We start from the raw sequence: 19,051 nt of genomic DNA, 5'->3' as shown, positions 1-19,051 counted from the left end.
GATGAGTGGATGGGAAATAGAAAGTTCACCCTGGGAATCACTCCAGTGGCTCTACTTAATAGAGGCACCAGGAACTAAAGGTGGCATGATGCCAGGGCACTTGTATGGGCTACGCTTGTAAAGGCTCCAGGGCCATTGGCCTAGTACACACCTATGAACCTATACGATGTCAGCCATGACATTACTATGGATACAGTTAAATGCTTTGATGAGGGCACCTGTTTTAGCGTGATAAGAAACTGACTATAACCTTCAGGTCTCTTATCACAAGCAGCGCTTAAAAAATAAGACTTCACAGGTAAATGTTGAATTCACTCTAATTTTCTAAGATGAATACTGAATACAAGAAATAAATAAACCATAATCAGTAATGCTTTAATCAGTGCAATATATAAATACAAAAAACTCTGTGGTCCCTGGTAGATGATTTTTGGAATTAAATTCATTACACCTGCAGTGTTTAGTGCTGTAACAGTAAACTAAATGGCAAGTTCTTATTTATAATCCTAGTAAAAGTCAGGATTCTCAATAAGGCAAACACTGAAGGAATATGGGTATTCCCTATTTTGTCTGTCAACATGAATAACTCAGCATTTCATGAAATTAAACTCTATACTGTTATGTACTAAGCAAGCAAGCTACCAAATTGTTCAGGTGAGAATGAAGAACAGCATAACTATGCAGATTGTAGTTTGGAATCATCTGTAAATCTACAGTATTCTGGTGGACTCAGAACAGACACTGAAGGCATAAATAAACTGAACAGAGATGGCCCGTGTAATAGCGTTACAGACTAGTAGCAATCCTGAGTACAACAACTGAAGAACCAAACCAGAACAACCAGCAAAGAAAGGATCCAGCAAAAGTAGTTTAATAAAATCTCTCTGACGTCTCGGCCTCAGCCTTCAAGGAGTACCAACTCCTTGAAGGCTGAGGCCGAGACGTCAGAGAGATTTTATTAAACTACTTTTGCTGGATCCTTCTTTGCTGGTTGTTCTTCTAGTAGCAATACTGACTCTGAAAGGATGCTTGTTGAACCAGTTTACTGTCAAGTTAACAACAAGGATTAACATTACAAGCCTTTAACTAGTTAACTATTGCATCATGATGGATGCTGTCAAAGGCTTTTACAAGAGCAAGATAAATTACACTGACTGACGAGCCTAGTTCAGTCGCCTCATTTGCAAAAGTATAAAATTGCAAATTTGAAAGCCAAGACTGGCAAGCAAGAAATTCATGTGGATTCACATCTATGATATCCAGAAAATTCAGTGAAACAATTTTCAGCAATATCTCCTCAAATACCTAAAATGCATTTGATGCTGTTGGGGTGCCACCATACAGGATTACTCACGTCCCCTCCCTTTCAGAACAGGAAACACATTTGTTACTTTCCATGATCTGACACAAACATTTCCAATAACAATTCTTGAAAAAGAAAAAATAATATAACATTAAATGCTTTAGCAGTATTTTTATAGACACATACACCTTGGAAAGCCAACAGTTCCTGCAGCACTATTACAACTTATTCCTTCAAGGGCCTCAAAAACTACATTCTCAGTGTTGACTGGGCAGGTCATGTTTGCAAGGTTTTGTAACTAGACAGGTGTGAATATGAAGAAGAACAGAATGCACTAAAAAACCTCATGAAAATGTTAGCAAGATCCCCATTGCTGCTACCTGCAATACCTTTAAGAAAGACTTGGTTCAGAATACTTATAATCTCTGAAGATTTAACAGTTAATAGAGTTAACAGCAAGAGCTTTCTCATTATGTGATTTCTTCATATGTATGTCTTTCATTAGGACATTAGTGGCCTTCTTCAGCCAGACTTTAATACCAGTGCTGGGATTAACTTTTTTTTTTTTTTTTTTGCATATTTTAGTGATGTTTTTCTATAATAAGAGCTGCGGTGGTGCAGCGGTAGCATTGTCGCCTCACCGCAAGAGGTTCTCCCGTTCGATTCTTGGCTAGAGCATCTTCTCTGTGGAGTCTGCATGTCCTCCCTGCGATCGAGTGGCGTTCAAAAGACATGCGTGAATGGGCGTGCCTTCATTGAAAGTTGGGTGTCGGGCTGGCACCTTGGCACTGTAAAAATCAACTGCCAATCATTAGCGAACTGGAGTTATGCTGTGGCGATCTCTAACTGGGAAAAGCCGAAAGAAGAAGAAGAAGTGATGTCTTTGTATCACAAACATAATTTGTTTCTTACCTCCAGGAAAAAGAACAGGATCCTTGATTAAAAAAGAACAAAACTCTGACCATCGACCCTCATAACAGTTAGTAATGGAACTTAAGGGAACATCACTAAAGAGATCTGTTATAAAATTATAACTATACCTATGTTTTTTTACCTTACTGGCTGGCTTGCAATGGAGGGTATTAATTCAACCCCTCCCCAAGCCTGTTTTTGTTTTCGGGGAAGCTTGATCAAGAACAGAGACATTTGCTGCCTTTAACATTTGACTATTTCTCTGGTTTCTTTTATTTTTTCTGTTTCCACTGTCCCTGAAATGCCATTTCTCCTCATGCCGTCTACGTCACCCTGTACTCTCCTTTAGCACCCCCCGTACTTCTTTCTGACTAGCTCAGTATAACTGAAATCGGTCATGCTGTATGTAACCCTAGCTATTGAGGGCATTACCTCCTTCTGCATTCAGTTTTACTTCATGTAAAAGCTTTTTCTTTTAGTATATTGCATGCATAGGGCCTTCACTTATACACAGTTTTACTTACATAGGCTCATAGGTTGGTACTAGGCTATTGGCCTTAGGGCCTATACAAGCCTAGCCATAACAATTCCCTGGATATTTCTTCCCACAATATTTACTTCCCTGGACCCCTGTCTAGCAGGGTGACTGACATGATCCCCGGGGGTGAATTTCCAATCTCCCATCCAATCGTCAAAGTTCCTTTTAAAGAGGGCCAAGGAGGTGCTCTGCTTGACATGTATGTGCAGTCTATTCCAGACTATGGGGAGTCTCTGGGTCAGGAACCTATGCCTCCAGCATGTTTTGTTCATTGTGATGACAATGTTTAGATCCCTGGAGAGTGTGGCTCTGAGTGATTGGTATTTCTTTAAGTGAGTATGTCCAACAGCTCAGGGTTTGACATGGCCTTGTATGTTAAGCAGTGATCGCCTGTGAGTAGACAATATGCCAGGGAGTATAGCTGGAGTTTTTTTAGATGGTCAGCATAGGGTATCTGCTTTAGGCCTGTGATTCTTTTAATGAGGTATTTCTGCTGCCTTTCCAGCTGTTGCAGATGTCTTGTGAGGTACATACCAAATGGGGCACTGCACTATATAATGGGTCTAATGAGGGATGAGTACAGTGGGACAATAACCTCCTTTTTTCTGGATGAAAAGCCCTTAGTGATGAGGTGTGCCACATAGAAGGATTTCCTGACTGTTGTGGTGATGTGGTTATCGAAGGTGAGACCACTGTCCACCTGTGTCCCTAAGTCTCTCATCACACTTTTGGTGTTTAGTGTACTGCCACCTATGTGGTAATTCATGGGTACATGTTTTTTCCCAAAGGGATAACTATACATTTCTTGGCATTAAGTTTGAGCCCATGACTCTGGCACCATTCATCTGTTTCTGTAAGGCCCTTTTGTAGAATATCCACATCATTTGGGGATTCAATAATGGCTCCCAGTTTGCAGTCATCTGTGAACTTTGTTAGCCAGAGTCCCTTAGTGTTGGCCTGTACTTCAGAGAAGTAGATGTCAAACAAGAGCGGTCTCAGGACTGAACCCTGAGGTACTCCACTTGTCTGCAGATGGATTTGGAGTCGGCTCCTTTTACAGTCTGGGTTCTGTCAGTAAGCCAGTTGGCAACCCATCGAGTGACGTAGGGATTTATGCCCAGCTTAGTAAGTTTATCTATGATTCCAGGGTGGGGGATGGTGTCGAAGGCCTTTGTGAGGTCCACATAGGCTGTGTGGACTGCCTTATCCTCGTCCACAGCTCTGGAGACTGATTCAAAAAAGTCAGTCAGGTTCAGGAGACGAGATTGGCCCTTCACAAACCCAAACTGGGTGGGGTCGAGTGTTTAAAGGTTTACTGCATGTTTTTACTGTTTACTGCATGCATTCACTTTTACTTTCAAGCTGGAATTTTATAAAACATTTATCTTTTCATTTCTTTTCCCCTGCTGCACATCTTAATGTGTTCAACACTGTTACATGGTTGCATTTGCCTTTGGGCATAAATCCTGACTGAAAACAGTTCCTTGAACAAGTTTATCTACACACTTAGCAAATACAAGAACAAAAGACTATAAAATAAAAATATCAGGGAGTTTATTATGCCTAAAAGAGAAAGTACATGGTAGTCTTCAACCTTTTAATACTGCCGGTGGGGTTATTAATAAAAAGGGGGATGAGAACTAAGCCAAATATCAAGGTACAGCAGAAAGATAGGACCCCATATCAGAAACAGTATTAAGCCAGAATATTCACAAGTCCTATTGCTTAGGCAGTTTGTACACCAACTGAGAAAAAAACAACTTAAAATCAGGAAGTGCAAGTTCATCTATCAAAAATGAATGAGATACCAGATCACATGACCTTGTCAAAGTTGTAAAGCTGTCAGAATGTTAGTCTTCCATCAGAGACAAGATATCGTTCTGGTTGAGGAAGATGTGGAATTTGACAAGAACTGATTAACATGACTGTTAAATTAGAACAGGGGATAGAGGTTATTAATGAGCTTCTTCCTTTAGCCTTGGGTTTGATACCCTCACATTCCATTTGCATGCTTATGACTCCAATAATATGAACTCATTTCTGGGTCCTGAAATGAGGAGCTACACCATTTGGGGCTCTTTTCCACTGCAGTAATATGGAGGAAGTGCATGTTATATTACTGACTCCATAGTTTAGAGTTTTGGGCTCCCTACCTCAAAAAACAGAAAGCAAACAATTTTACTGTTTATACAGTAAAGCTACACTAGCACAAACCCTCTGTAAGCAGTGAATGTGAATGCAAACCATTTAGCCACCATTTCCAACATCAGTTTGCTTTCAGAGACAGGAAATGATTACAGTACTACTGCTTAGCAAATTACTGCCATATTTCAATGATGCGTTAGAATAACAAGTGTACCACTGAACTCACCTTTAAAGAAGTTTGCAGCAAAGCCAGCTTTATTAATGGATCCATCAGAGACAAATTTCATCCAGAGTTTATTAGAGCTGGTTTTAATATCTTCAGGTTTGTCATATCCACAGAAACGACCAATCAGGGGACTGTCATCACTATCACCATCACGGACTTCCAGGTAGTCATATGCACAGTTGTCATGACGTTCAATCTGAATGGAAGCAAAATAAAAAAACTTAGTAAATGATGAACAACTGTTTCAAGAATTCTGAGGACATCTAAGGAAATGCTGACTCAGTTTTTAGAAACAGCTAACACCAAATGATCATGTAACAAATGTAATGTCACAAATGATGATTCATATGATTTCCATTTATCTAAGGATTGTCACAGAAAATCCTACTTTAATGTATTGAAGTAACATGAGCATTAACATCTCCAGACGAATTCCTAATGTTCATATAGAAAAATGTAAGCTGATATGGTGCTAGATTTTGAGACTTTACTCCACTAAGATTCTATCAGATCATTTGTGCTACTTAAATGACAGAACCAACCATATGAACACAATGGAAATATGTATGACTTAGGCATAATAATTAATAGGGATAATGAAAAATTTACAGGATGGAATCTAGGGGTGTGTCAAGGGCTGCACTTCATTTGGGCATATTCTATAGATCATACCCTTATTGTTGTGTGATGGCAGTAAATACAGTATGGAAGGTAATGCTGTTGGAGGAAATGAAAATGCTGACAAAACTGTGGAAATAATGGTGTTTACAAAAGGTGGAGTGAACGATTTTTATATTGGTGAGGCTTACAGAACAAGGAGAACAGACTAAGTGAAGAAACTGTACACATTTTGTCTGAATCATTAAATGGAGCTCATGTGCATTTAAAGGAGCATAGGCATAGAATCCTTCTGCAATGTGACTTTTGAGACATTTGGCTTATCAGAAAGACTTACTAGGTATGAGAAAAAATGTTGTGCCCCAAGGAAAGATTACATGTTTATTAATTTAAATGTGCAGGTCCACAAGAAAAGCAAAGTGCAATTTAGAACTATTGATGAGGAAAAACTGGAACTGAAAACTTTTTTCTGGACTTGCCAGAATATATATGAAACTAGAAAAATGTGCCCAATGACACAAAAATATGGAAAGGGGGGTTTGATAGGTTTGGGCTTCCTGACCAATAAAAGAAGTACCAAGTGTAGTTATGGTGAACATTGTTAAATAGCTAGGGGAACACAAATCAGAATTTTTTTGTAACTGTACAAGTAATCTGATATAGGACTGGATGAAAAAAGTGTTCCCAATGTAATGATAATTTACATAGGACTGTAAAATTGCACACAGGACATGAAGAATGTCACTTATAGATTGACTCTCTATTATAGACTGATAAACTAAATGCTAGCAGCAATGAAAATACAGTTGGACACGAAAACTATTCAATTTACTAATGAGCAAACTAAGGACAGAAGTGAATGTGCTCAAAGTGATATTTATCATGAAAATGAACAAAATCATGTGCTCCTGCAAATGAAGTAACAAAAAATGAAAACGTCGATACAGTCAGGGAATTTCACTTGGAATCCAGGGAGGATTGTGTCGCAGTACAATGTAATGATGATGAACAAGAAGATGCAATAGAAGGGAAAGATAAACCATCTATTGGGAATAGGAACGATCTGAAGAAGGCTAAATAGCTGAAAGCGCTTATCGTTTTATCACTACGGAATTGTAATGCTGTTTTTACTTTTTCCATTAAACTTACTTGCTGTTTGACACAGGACTTTATCGTGGTGGATTTTTGCTGTAGTGGAATACCAGAGGTTTTTTCTTTATCTATTGGGAACAGGACACAAAAATGGAAACTGCAAACAGGAATAATAGAAAGATCCAAAATAGAAAGGGGCTAATATAAACGTAGGAGATGTGAATGCGCATAATATAATAAAAGAAGTGAGAAGGATATTGGTATAAATGGTGTCATGGTGTAGCTACAGATATGAAATATTTAGAAGACATGCAGGTTTTTAGTGAAGAATTAAAAGACCAACATCTACATTTATGTGGAAAACTATTATATGGAGTTTTGGCAACGATACACATTTGAGAACAGTAAGTTTAAAAAAAAAGGCAGAAAGAAAGAAAAAAAGATAACATTAAAGTGACGGCTGTTAGAATTGTAAGAAGGGTAGTGACTGATGGTGTGACAACACATGGGAAAGCAATACAAGTGACAGTGGTACAGGTGTACGCATCAATGCAGAGTGAGAATGTTGGCAGAAATTAAACAGTTTGTATTACTTAACATGAACATTACAGATGTGGGATATTCTGATTGTAAACAATGAAAAGGTTAAGGAAAACCGCACAAGACATAAGAGTACATAAAGACAAAGCATGGGAGACAATTCGGGATGAGAGACATTATATGTATGTCAAAGATAAGGACAAACTGATTATATAATGATTTCTGATGCTCTGCATAAGATACAAGGGGTTGGGGGTGACCATGATACATGATCAGAGTGGCAGATGACGTACAAATAAAAATATAAGAGTGCGTATAGAAAATGAAAAACAGATACTGAAGAAACAAAAACAAATACAGTGCCTGGCAATTTGACTGATTACATCCTGTTTCAAACATTTTGTGTATCCTTGGGGCAGTTTTTATTGTTTATTCATGTTTTATTGCCTCTACACCATTATCTTTGTGTTTACTTGTAACTTGTTTGGTGGTTGATCCCTGTGATGTTCCAACAGGATTCACAAGAACGGTTTACTCACACTGGAATAAACACAGATGGTCCCTCTTCGTTAAATGGCTCAGGTCCAAGTCCAAACCTGCCTCTGTCCCCAAATAAATAGCCCTCCTTAAACCTTTCCTAGCGCCCCGCTGCTACTTCTCTTCATATCTCTCCTTAACTCTGCCCCATATCTTCTGCAACTACTCATCTCTCTTATCCTCTCTCCTTTTCAAAAAAAAAAAAAAAAATACATATATATATATATATATATATATATATATATATATATATATATATTTAGATTAGTATTGATGTAGTTATTAGGAATTATCCAATATTGTCTTCCTCCAACTTTATAAAATTCCTTAGTCTTGTACTTGTACTTAGACTATGTACGTTTTGGCGATATTTTACTTGAGGGCCTCACCAGATGCACAGTAGCAAGCCCAGCCCAAAACCCGCTCCCGTGCTATTTCGTAATCGGGCACTAATGAATATGCATTCCCTCAATAGCGACAGTAGCATATGTCTATTTTACACAATAACTTTCAAACCTAACATCATTTTACACGCATCACTACCTTAAAGGTCATTCAATAGCTCCAATCAAGATGAATTTTTGTCATGGAAAAAGGCAAAGTGAACTACACACAAATACTTACAAATATTAAGATCACCAATGGAAGGATCTTTACAGCAGACTAGTGCTATTAAGGAAAATACAAAACACACCAAAAATTATAAGTTAACCAAATGAAAACATTTAACTGTGTGTTCAGTGTGTATATGGTAAAAGCCAACCTATTTCTTTGTCACAAAATGTAATTAGATTACAAAACCTAGTTAGGCATTAAACAAACACTGCAATAAAATGTATTTTTCTACCACAGCAAATACAAATTTTTTAATACTCATGCAACTGTAAACGATTTACATTCTGGTAGCAGTTACACCATACTATTTTTGTGACAAAGAAAGCTGAAGAAACTTTCCCCAGAAACATTAGCAACACTGCTAGCCACTTCAGAGAACATCTTGCATACTGCTACATATGAACAATATGGCTTTCAGCTCGGCAAATACGACTGACTAAATTTAGTCTGGAAAATTAAGTGTCCTACTGTGGTGACACTCCTACTGAGGTGACTTACATGCCAAAGCACTGACAGCCACTTGGAAAAAGAGCTCTTCATTCTCTGCATACAAATGGGGAGAAAAAACTTGTAAAAACTCCAAATGGTAAAGTTATGAACTGCAAGGACAGGTTTACTACTTCTGTGCTTCTTTTTGCACCTCCCATGAAAGTTATTCCCAAAAGCATTTAATTTACTTCTCACCAGCTGATTAGAATGCCATGTCAATCATGGCTCATTACATATGCAGACCTGGACGTCAATCATTCGCGACACAACCACTTCTGCGCAAAATGCAAGGTGAGGCCTTCAAGTAAAATATCGCCTACTTTTCTCCTTGTAAAACTGTAATTTTATTACTCTGTGTAATCTAAATTTAACATGCAGCTTTTCTCCCCAGGCCTCAACTGAAAATGGGTTTCTGACCCAGTGAACTTTCCCTGTCAAAAAATGTAAATAAATAAACAAACAAACAGAAACAAACGGAATTGGAATCAGCAGACAGATCAGGATGCCTGAAAGCCGAAGAAAATGAGAGGCGGAGGCAACATGAAAAGGAAATGTTGACTCTTTGCCAGAGTCATGGAGGTAATGGGGAAGGGAGTAAATGAACCCTAGAATCAATGAAGGTCAGTGAGTTTCTTCCACAATTTACAGAGGGTGATGACTTCGATAGTTTTATTCATATGTTTGAGAGGGTATGTAAACAGTATAATGTTGACCAACAGCTCTGGGTACGGTTCCTGACCCTCTTACTCCATGGTAAAGCTGTAACTGCTATTTCTACATTGTCTGATACTGAATGCTAAAATTATAATACAGTTAAAAATTGTCTGTTGGAATGCTTTAAGTTAACACGTGAAGCTTATAGGAAAAAGTTTCATGAGCATAGGCGCAAGGCAAATGAAAGTGTGTGTGAATATATTGCTGGACCGAGCACTTATTTTCATAGGTGGGTGAGTGGGTGTCAGATCACCAGTTTTGAAGGGCTGGCAGACCTTTTGGTGAGGGAACAAACCCTTAGCACTTTGCCTGAGGACATGAGAATCTGGTTGGCAGATAGGGAATGTAACACCGCAGATGAATTGGGGGAAAAAGGGAGACCTATACCGAGCAATCAGGGCATCACTGCGTCAGAAAGGGATACCCAGTGCTGCACATGGGTCAAAGGGAACCCACGATGGGCAGACTAAACCACCCTAACAGAGTCCACCAGTAACAGGGGAAGCCTCTAGTTCAGGCACATGGCCAGGATCAAGGGATAAATGTTTTAAATGTAACCAGTGGGGTCATGTAGCATATAGATGTCCATGAAGGGAAGGTGGGGAACAAAAGGTAGGGAGCCAGCAAGTGGGAATGACAGAATGCCAGCAGTAAGTTGTCTTGAGGCAACAAGGTTACCAAACTAAAACAAGAGCTTACAACCTACCTCAGCAGATGGGAAACAGACCACTGCTAAGACAGACATAGCCTCTGACCTAACCACTGTGAAGTGTGCCATGGTTAAAGAGGAGTACAAGCTACTTGGGAAGTCTACTCCAGTCAGAGCTTTAGGAGGAACTACATTCCAAATACCTTTGGCTAGGGTTCACCTTGACTGGGAGGGTAGAAAAGGAAGCAAGAAAGTAGGTATGCTTGAGGATATCCCTGAAGATGTCCTGATAGGGAATGATTTTGATAATGCAATACCTTGTGTGCATGCGATTACATGCAGTCAGGCTTGGAGGCAAGCATGTGGGTCTGGCAGCCTGAGGGAGAACAAGACAGACCGCACACATTCAGCCAGGACTGGTGAGATGGCTACTTGAGGGAGGGGGCTACCTTGTAGCAGTGAGACTAAAGGTGAGCCACAGCTGTTTGTGGGTACTGATGTTCTCTTGGACAGAGTAACTGCAAGGGCAGAGGTGAGTAGCAGTACCCAGGCAGACAGTGAGGTACCGCTGTGAGAAGATACCAGACTTCCTGTGGAAGGGGAGCTGGGAAGGGTTAAAAAAGAGAGAGTTGAGACAGGCTCAGCTCTCAGACTGTACATTACAAGGCTTGAGGGAGGTAGCCAGGGAGGCAACAGATTCTCAAGGAAAGGTGGATTCTGTATACTGGGACAAAGGGTTAGTGCATAAAGAGTGGACCCCAGAGGGAGGGCTAGAGGGGGAAGTAATACAGCAGTTGGTAGTGCCCAGAGCGTACCATCTGGCACTGCTAGCCATAGCCCATGACATTCTCTTTGCAGGTCATATTGGGCATAAAGTGTACCAAGAGACGTATTATGCAGAAAGTACAGTTTTGTACCTACCATAAATGTAGATGTTCGAAGATCCACATTGCTGCAGTCCTAACACTTGGGTAGTCCGCTGTCCCTCGGTCGGCCCGAATATCAGAGTATAAGGCTGACGTCGGTCAAGGCGCATTTGACTGACATCAGAACGTCAGGGTACAAATGCGCATGACCGACGTCATATCCTCAGTCTTTTCTTGCCCCAGATGTCAGAAGACCCTAAAAAGAAAGGTCAAAACCCATAGACAACAACTAAACAACCAACTAGCCCAACACCAAAAATATGTACCATATATACAATATATACAATATACACAATATACCTCAGATGGGTAACCCAACCCACACAACCACCTCAAACTACAGAGGGGAAGGAGGGAGGGTAAATTGGACTGCAGCAATGTGGATCTTCGAACATCTACATTTATGGTAGGTACAAAACTGTACTATGTTCTTCATCTCACATTGCTGCAGTCCTAACACTTGGGTAGAATCCCAAAGCAGAGGTAAGGGAGGATGGCTAAACTATAATGAAGCAGGAGCTGCCAAAATGCCCTGCAACACAGCAGTGGCAAAACCAGCCCTGGATTTAGAGTACAATGGAAGGTGGTAATGCCTAGAGAAGGTATGCACAGAACTCCAAGTGGCTGCCTCCAAAATATCCTTAGTTGCCACCCCCCTCAAAAAAGCTGTTGAAGTGGCAGTAGCCCTAGTGGAATGAGGCCTAATCTCAGCTGGAATCTGTTTGCCATGATGGGAATAACAGAAAGCAATGCAAAATCCAATCCACTTAGAAATAGTTTGTTTTGACACGGGCTTGCCCTGAGAGCACAAAGCAAAAGAAACTAATAACTGCTGAGATTGTCTGAACCCTTTAGTTCTGTCCAAATAATATCGCAACTGCCTGTGTACATCTAAAGTGTGCAAAATCTTTTCCCCTTTATTTTGGGGATTTGCATAAAAAGTAGGCAAATGAATAGTTTGGTTTAAAGCCACACTAGAAACCACTTTAGGCATAAAGGAAGGATTAGTACGTAAAGATACCCTATCCTTATGGAAAATTAAGAAAGGCTCAACTGCCATAAGGGCCTGCAATTCAGAAACCCTTCTTGCAGAGGTAATGGCCAACAAAAAGCAGTCTTCCATGACAAATATTTCAACTCAGCAGTAGCTGCAGGCTCAAAAGGTTGTAAAGTGAGTTTCTCCAACACAAAATTGAGATCCCAAGCAGGAGTAGGAGCCCTTTGGGGGTCTTATATTCTTCCCCTCTAAGAAATTGCTTGAACAAAGGATGAGAAAACAATGGTGGGTCACAGTCGTAGTGAGCTGAAATTGCTGCAGCATGAATCTTAATAGAAGAGAAGGACAAACCTTTGTCTAACAACTCAGTAAGATATTGAAGAGCCACACTTAAATCAGGCTCAGAAACATCCAAATCCTTAGCTGCACTCCAAAACAAAAATCTCTTCCATTTATCTGCGTACACTTTCCTTGTACTAGGCCTTCTAGCTTCCAAAATCACATTCAAAACTTGTTGTGGAAGTTGAGACCCTCTATGGTTTAAAATAGAATATGCCAGGCTGTTAGGTGAAGAGAGTGAAGTTTGACATTGAGCAAATGACTGTCCTCCTGGGACAACAGATGTGGAATCAAAGGCAAAGGCCATGGAGGCTTCCGTGCTAGACTTCTCAGTAATGGGTACCAGTGCTGTCGAGGCCAATCTGGAGCTATCAAAATCATCCTTGGCTTGTCCTGTCTGACCTTCAGAAGTACCTTTGGGAGGAGAGGCAGAGGTGGAAAGGCATACACATGAAGATTTTTCCAACTGAAAGAAAGAGCATCCACTTTCCAAGCTGTGGGATGAAACCTCTTTGTGCAAAACTTTGGCAGCTGGTGGTTTAGTGGAGAAGCGAACAGATCTATGTCTGGAGTTCCCCAGGACACTGTCAATTTCTGAAATACATGAAGATCCAGTTTCCACTTGTGGGGATCCATGATTTGTCTGCTTAACACATCTGCTAAGGAGTTCTGTGCTCCCGGCAGAAACCTTGCCTGAAGACCTAGTTGTAAACTGAGAGCAGTCTCCCACAAAATCATTGCTTGCCTGCATAGAGGATAAGAATGTGTTCCCCCTTGCTTGTTGATGTACCACATGACAGTTGTGTTGTCTGTTAGAATCAACACCTGCCCTGGAAGAAGTAAATCCTTGAAAGCTATTAATGCAAACTGGACTGCTAACATCTCCTTCAAGTTGATATGTAGATGCTGTAGTCTGACAGGCCACTTGTCTTGTATCCACTTTCCATTTAGATGAGCTCCCCAAGCTTTGTCCGAGGCATCTGTCGTTAAAATTTGACTGGCCTCTGGCCGGGTCACAGAGAGTCCCTTGTTTAGGTGACATTCCTGAGCCCACCACAAAAATTCCTTTTGAATGCAAGGTATTATTGGAATGACAGTGTCCAGATCCTGGCAGTGCTGTGTCCATACATTTTGAGATACCATTGCAACTTCCTCATATGCAGTTTGGCATTGGGAAGCACCAGAATACAAGATGCCATGAACCCTAAGGCTTGAAGGACTGTCCTTGCAGTCAGCCCGGACTGAAGAGATAGATGATGGAAGTAACTGGAAAGATTCTTTTGTTTGTCCGGGGTTAGAAAGGCCATCTGGGATGCTGTATTCAGTCTTACACCCAGAAAGCACATGTCTTGAGAGGGTACTAGACTGGACTTTATTTCGTTCACAGAATACCCCAGGCATCTTAGCACTGCTATCACATATTCCAAATGACGAAGAAGCTCTTCCCTTCCTTGAGCCAGAATCAGGCAATCGTCCAAATAAGGATAGATTTGTATTCCTTTCAGCCTGAAGAAAGCTATCACTGGAGCCAGAACTTTCGTAAATACTCTGGGTGCAGTAGATAAGCCAAAGGGCAATGCAGAGAACTGATAGTGAGAAGTCCCAGTCCGAAAACGCAGATACTTCCTGCAACTTAGCCTGATAGGAACATGAAGGTAAGCCTCCTTGAGATCCAAAGTTACCATCCAGTGATCCTTGCCCAGCAGAGGTAAAAGCTGTTGTAACGTCAACATTTTGAACTTGGGAATGTCCAGATAAGTGTTGAGGATAGATAAATCCAAAATTGGTCTCCACGTGTTCCCCTTTTTTGGTACAAGGAACAGGCGAGAATAAAATCCTAGGCCCCTTTCTGGTATAGGAACCGGCTGTATAGCCCCTATTTGGAGTAACAGAGAAATTTGCTTGTGAGCCTCTATTCTTTGTTGAGGAGGAATGTCTGGCATGCCTTTGAAAGGAGGCAAGGTATGGAAATAAAACCTGTAACCGTGATGTATGATATCCAATACCCATCTGTCTTGGGTAATCAAACTCCAATTTTCTTTGAAAAGTGCCAACCTTCCTCCCAAAGGTGCTGCCAGGCGAGAAGGTTCTGGCAGCTGAAAAGGTAGGTCATTGGGTCTGTTTACGAAAGGACTGACCCCTGCCCTCACCCAAAGACTGTGCAGGAGAACTCCCTATTCTAGGCCTGAAAGAGCCCTGACCTCTGCCCCTCCCACGTCTAGATCTACCCCTAGACTGGGAATCATAAGAAGGATACGTCCACCCCTTAGTAGGCCAATTTCTACTAAACTTTGGAGGCTGAACCTGCAAAAAATCTTTAACAGTCTGCATAGACTTAGCCTTGTCTTCCATTTTCTTTAAAACTGCCTCAACAGGAGAACCAAACAAGACATCAGATTGCAAAGGGGCATCCAAAATCCTAGTTTTAACATGGTCAGATAAATTTTGATCCCTCAGCCAGGCATGCCTGCGAAGAACTGACCCAGTGGCAGCCACCCTAGACGAGGCCTGTACAGCATCAAAACCACATTGCAAAGAATGCTTACCCACCTGTTCAGAAACATGCACTAAATCTTGTAACTCTTTACAATCAATACCTTCCGCCAGAGCATCAACCTTAGATTTCAACTGTGAAAGGAGATAATTTTGATATTTCAACATGTGAAACTGGCAATTCAAAGCTCTCATGGCAAGAGTGGAAGAAGTATAAACTTTCTTTCCCCATCTATCCAAGACCCTGGCCTCTTTATCTGCAGGAACCGGATTCTTGACAACAGAAGCCTTAACACCCTTAGGCCCCTGGCTAACAGTTTCTGGGTCTGCCCTAGGACCCTTAAAAAGATACTTATGAGCTTCAGGCACCCTGTAATACCTATCTGGTTTAACAGGAGCAGGAGGCAAAGAATCAGGATTAAGAGAAGCCTCGGCAAACACATCTTCCACCACATTCAGAACAGGAGGTATAGCCAAAGGCCTATGCTGGGGTAAAAACAAAAATTCCCTAAGCCTTTTCCTGGAATCAGAGAAGTCCTGACCTTCCCACTTAAAATGCTCTCTCATGGAGTGAAGGGTCTCTGAAAAAGAAAAATCCTCAGGAGGAGAAGCAGAAGGAGTAGAATCATCCACATCAGAATCAGAATAATGAGAATACTCCTGCAAGTCTTCAGCCGAAGACTCAGACACATCCGAAGCCTGCTCATAATCCCACAACACTGGTTCCATCCTAGGCCTCTTATCAGGAGGGGGCATAGAGCCTCTAATTAAAGTAATTAAATCTTCTGCCATTTTAAGCATGTGCTTCTTGGGCACAGAACCTGAAGAACTAGGAGTGACACCCACAGAAGCTAAACTAGACCTGCCTCTAGGAGAAGCCTTGGAAGCAGAAAGAGAGGGCCTAGACCCCTTAGGAAGGGAGGGAGTACAGTTATCTGAGAAGCCCCTACAGCCTGACCTGCCTCCTGGGAGGCCACATCCTGTAAAATCAAAGTTTCTCCCTGGGACTCCAGAGAGGCCTCCGTCGGAACCACCGGTTCCACTGACGCCTCTAAAGAACCGGCGTCCGGTTCGGACGACTCCTCTAACCTAGGTTTAACTGCCTTGTCCTTGCGCTTCTAGAGAAGCTGGCGTCGGAGCATCCGACGGCATATTGTAATTGCACCGCTTCCCAAAGACCAACCTGGCACAATCCAACCTTCGCTTTATAGTGCGTTTATTGAACTTAGCACAAAAGCGACACCCAACAACATCGTGCTCAGGCCCCAAACAAGGTATACACAAATTATGGTAATCCCTATGCGGTATCTGTTTCCCACAAGAAATACAGTTATTCACTTTTTCTGACATCCGGTAAACCACTGAGGCAAGAAAAAAACAAAATATTCCCCAACGGGGTACTTAACCAACTCTGACTTCGGTCTGAAACTCCGAATTGAAAAATTACAGAACGCCGAACGGCACTTGCAACACTGCTTCTGCATCGGACCATGCGGCAAAAAAGACTAAGGATATGACGTCGGTCATGCGCATTTGTACCCTGACGTTCTGATGTCAGTCAAATGCGCCTTGACCGACGTCAGCCTTATACTCTGATATTCGGGCCGACCGAGGGACAGCGGACTACCCAAGTGTTAGGACTGCAGCAATGTGAGATGAAGAACATCTTTTATTGGCTTGGGACTTCCAGGATTGTAACAGGGTACTGCAGGACCACTGAGCAGTGCCAAAAGGTAGGCAAGACAGGAGACAATGTCAAAGCTCCTTTGGTGCATTTACCTGTGAATGAGGAGCGATTTCAGAGGGTAGCTATGGATACTGCGGGGGCCTTTGAGTACCCCAAGTTGTGCAGGGAAAAAGTATATCTTAGGGGAAGTAGATTATGCTACCAGATACCCTCAGATGGTGGCTCCATCCTCCATCTAGGCAGAAAGGGTGGCAAATGCTTTATTAGAGATTTTTAGCAGGGTAGGTTTCCAAAAATAAATACTGACTGACACAGGTGCCAATTTCACGTCAGACCTGCTGGCTTGTCTGTGGAAGCACTGTGGGGTGAAGCATCTAAAGACAACCCCTATCACCCCCAGACTAATGGTCTTGTGGAGAGGTTAAACTCTACACTAAAGACCATGCTACAGGCATTTGCAGACAAGTTTAAGGGAGAGTGGGGCAAATATTTGCCCCATCTGTTGTTTGCTTACAGACAGGTGCCCCAAGAAACCACAGGCTTTTCACCCTTTGAGCTGCTATATGAACATAGGGTGAAGGGACCTCTAGATTTGATTTGTGATGAGTGGGAGGGAGAGTGTGAATCCCACAAGGAGTCTGTTGTGGCATATGTCCTAAACCTCAGGACAAGGCTCAGGGAAATCATAGGCTTGGCCCAGGAGACCCTGGCAGAAGCCCAACAACAGAAAAAAGGTCTGGTGTGACAGGAATGCTCAAGCCAGAGTATGGTGTGGGACAGCAGGTGATGGTGCTCATTCCTGTCAGACACAATAAGCTGCAGGCAGCTTGGGAAGGACTCTTCAAAGTGGTAAGGAAGGTCAGTGATGTTAACTACAAGATAGAACTGGTAGGCAGGGGCACATACTGTACCATGTTAACACGATGAAGCCTTACCATAACAGGGAGGCCCTTGTGCTCAGTATTTGCAGTGGATTGCAGGAGAATTCTGAGGGGATCTGGTGACTAATCTCCTCATTGAGGCTCAGACTGACACCTCAGTGGAAGGAGTAACAATGTTCCAGCAGCTATCCCCTATCCAGGTTCAAGAAATCCGAGCAGTGTTACAGGAGTTTGGCCGCATGTTCACTCAGAAACCAGGGTGTACCCACCTGGTGCACCATGTGGATGCAGGACCCCAAAGGCCTATCAAGAAGGCCCCTTATAAGGTGCCTGAGGGAGTCAAATAGACTCTGAGGGTAGAAATACAGGAAATGTTGGAATTGGGAGTAATCCAGGAATCCAGCAGTCCCTGGGCCTCCTCAGTGGTGCTGGTACCAAAGAAGGATGGCAGCACCAGGTTCTATGTGGACTAGAAGAAATTAAATAGTGACACGAAGTCAGATATTTGCCCTATGCCTAGGACAGATGAAGCCCTAGAGCAGATGGGTGGGGCTAATTATCTCACCATTGTTGATCTTACCAAGGACTACTGTCAGGTGCCCTTGACTCCCAGTGCTAGGGAGAGGTCAGCCTTTGTGACTCCTTTTGGCTTGTATGAGTTCACAAAGATGGCCTTTGGGATGAAAAATACCCCAGCAACTTTCCAGAGACTGGGAGATTGTATCCTAGCAGGATCAGGAGATTTCACCCTTGCTTACCTGGATGATATTGCCAAATATAACCATTCCTGGCAAGAACACCTTGAGCATGTTAGGGAGGTGCTGGGCAGAGTACAGAGAGCAGTGTTGACCATTAAGCCCAGTAAGGGTCAGCTGGGTATGGCAGAGGTTTCCTACCTGGGACATAGAGTAGGGAGTGGTAAGATCAGGCCAGAACATGGCCTGGCCCTGTTACCAAAAGCAGATGAGAAAATTCTTAGGGACAACGGGGTATTACAGAAAGTTTGCCCCCAATTATAGTACCACAGCTGCTTCCCTCACAGACATTACAAGGAAAAACAGGCCAGATAAGGTAGTGTGGACTCCAGCATGTGAGCAGGCATTCCAGAAGATTAAAGGAGCTTTGGGAGGACCTTTTTATTAGCCAGTCCAGATTACAGCAAAGAATTTGTTGTGCAGGTACATGATTTGAACTATGGGGTGGGCACTGTACTTAGCCAAGTTTCCTCAAAGGGAGAAATGCACCCAGTGGTATATATCAGCTGTAGGCTCCAACCCAGGGAGGAATGCTATGCAGCTGTAGGAAAGGAATATTTAGCCATAGCATGGGCACTGCAGAAACTTCAGCCTT

At 42.1% G+C, this 19,051-nt stretch overlaps 1 protein-coding gene across 1 annotated transcript in view; it reads right to left on the bottom strand.

Moving 5' to 3' along the window:
* Positions 1-19,051, bottom strand: part of BMP1 (bone morphogenetic protein 1) — a 1,811,822-nt gene that overhangs the window by 172,735 nt on the left and 1,620,036 nt on the right. The window contains exon 12 of the mRNA XM_044082969.1: positions 5,125-5,320. Within this exon, the coding sequence (XP_043938904.1) occupies positions 5,125-5,320 (196 nt within the window). The remainder of the gene's footprint in view (positions 1-5,124; positions 5,321-19,051) is intronic.

The sequence above is a fragment of the Protopterus annectens genome, chromosome 9.part0 (genome assembly GCF_019279795.1).
Source record: "Protopterus annectens isolate FY-2018-M chromosome 9.part0, PAN1.0, whole genome shotgun sequence".
NCBI classification, from domain to species: domain Eukaryota; kingdom Metazoa; phylum Chordata; order Ceratodontiformes; family Protopteridae; genus Protopterus; species Protopterus annectens.
This window is presented reverse-complemented; position numbering and strand designations above follow the sequence as displayed.